Genomic DNA, 436 nt, shown 5'->3' with positions numbered 1-436 from the left:
CGGGGTTCCTATCCCCCGGGGTTGCCAGGGCCAGCACTCGCTGTGCCACACAGCTGCTCTGGGGTGCGGCACTGAGGCCAAGGAGCAGGCAGGGGCCGGGGGCTGGCACCCTGCCTGGCCTGTGGGTGCCACGGGCTGCAGCACAGCTCATCAGCCTGTGCCAGCACGGGCTGGGCTGTGGCACATGCCCTGCCACCCTCACCGTGTACCCGCTGGGGCTGCCCCCACTGCAGCTGTGCCAGAGCAAAGGGGAGCTGAGCTCTCCCTCTATGCCCACAGGCAAGTGAGGATGGGGAGAGCGTGGGCCACTGTCCCTTCTGCCAACGGCTCTTCATGGTGCTGCTGCTCAAAGGGGTGCCCTTCACCCTCACCACTGTGGATGTGAAGAGGTAGGTGAGTGGCGGGCCCCTCCCAAGGGGGGGGCGCCACCGGCGGG

General features: G+C 68.6%; 1 protein-coding gene across 1 annotated transcript in view; it reads left to right on the top strand.

Annotated features, from left to right (window-relative positions):
• Positions 1-279: 279 nt before the first annotated feature.
• The window catches only part of CLIC3 (chloride intracellular channel 3), a gene marked incomplete at both ends in the record, with an annotated part of 1255 nt that continues 1098 nt past the window's right edge, over positions 280-436 (top strand). Inside the window, one exon of the mRNA XM_009075613.1 lies at positions 280-389. Within this exon, the coding sequence (XP_009073861.1) occupies positions 280-389 (110 nt within the window). The remainder of the gene's footprint in view (positions 390-436) is intronic.

The sequence above is a fragment of the Acanthisitta chloris genome, unplaced genomic scaffold, assembly GCF_000695815.1.
Source record: "Acanthisitta chloris isolate BGI_N310 unplaced genomic scaffold, ASM69581v1 scaffold3155, whole genome shotgun sequence".
Classification (NCBI taxonomy): Eukaryota; Metazoa; Chordata; class Aves; order Passeriformes; family Acanthisittidae; genus Acanthisitta; species Acanthisitta chloris.
Note: the sequence above shows the minus strand (reverse complement) of the source record. Positions and strands in the feature narration are given on the sequence as shown.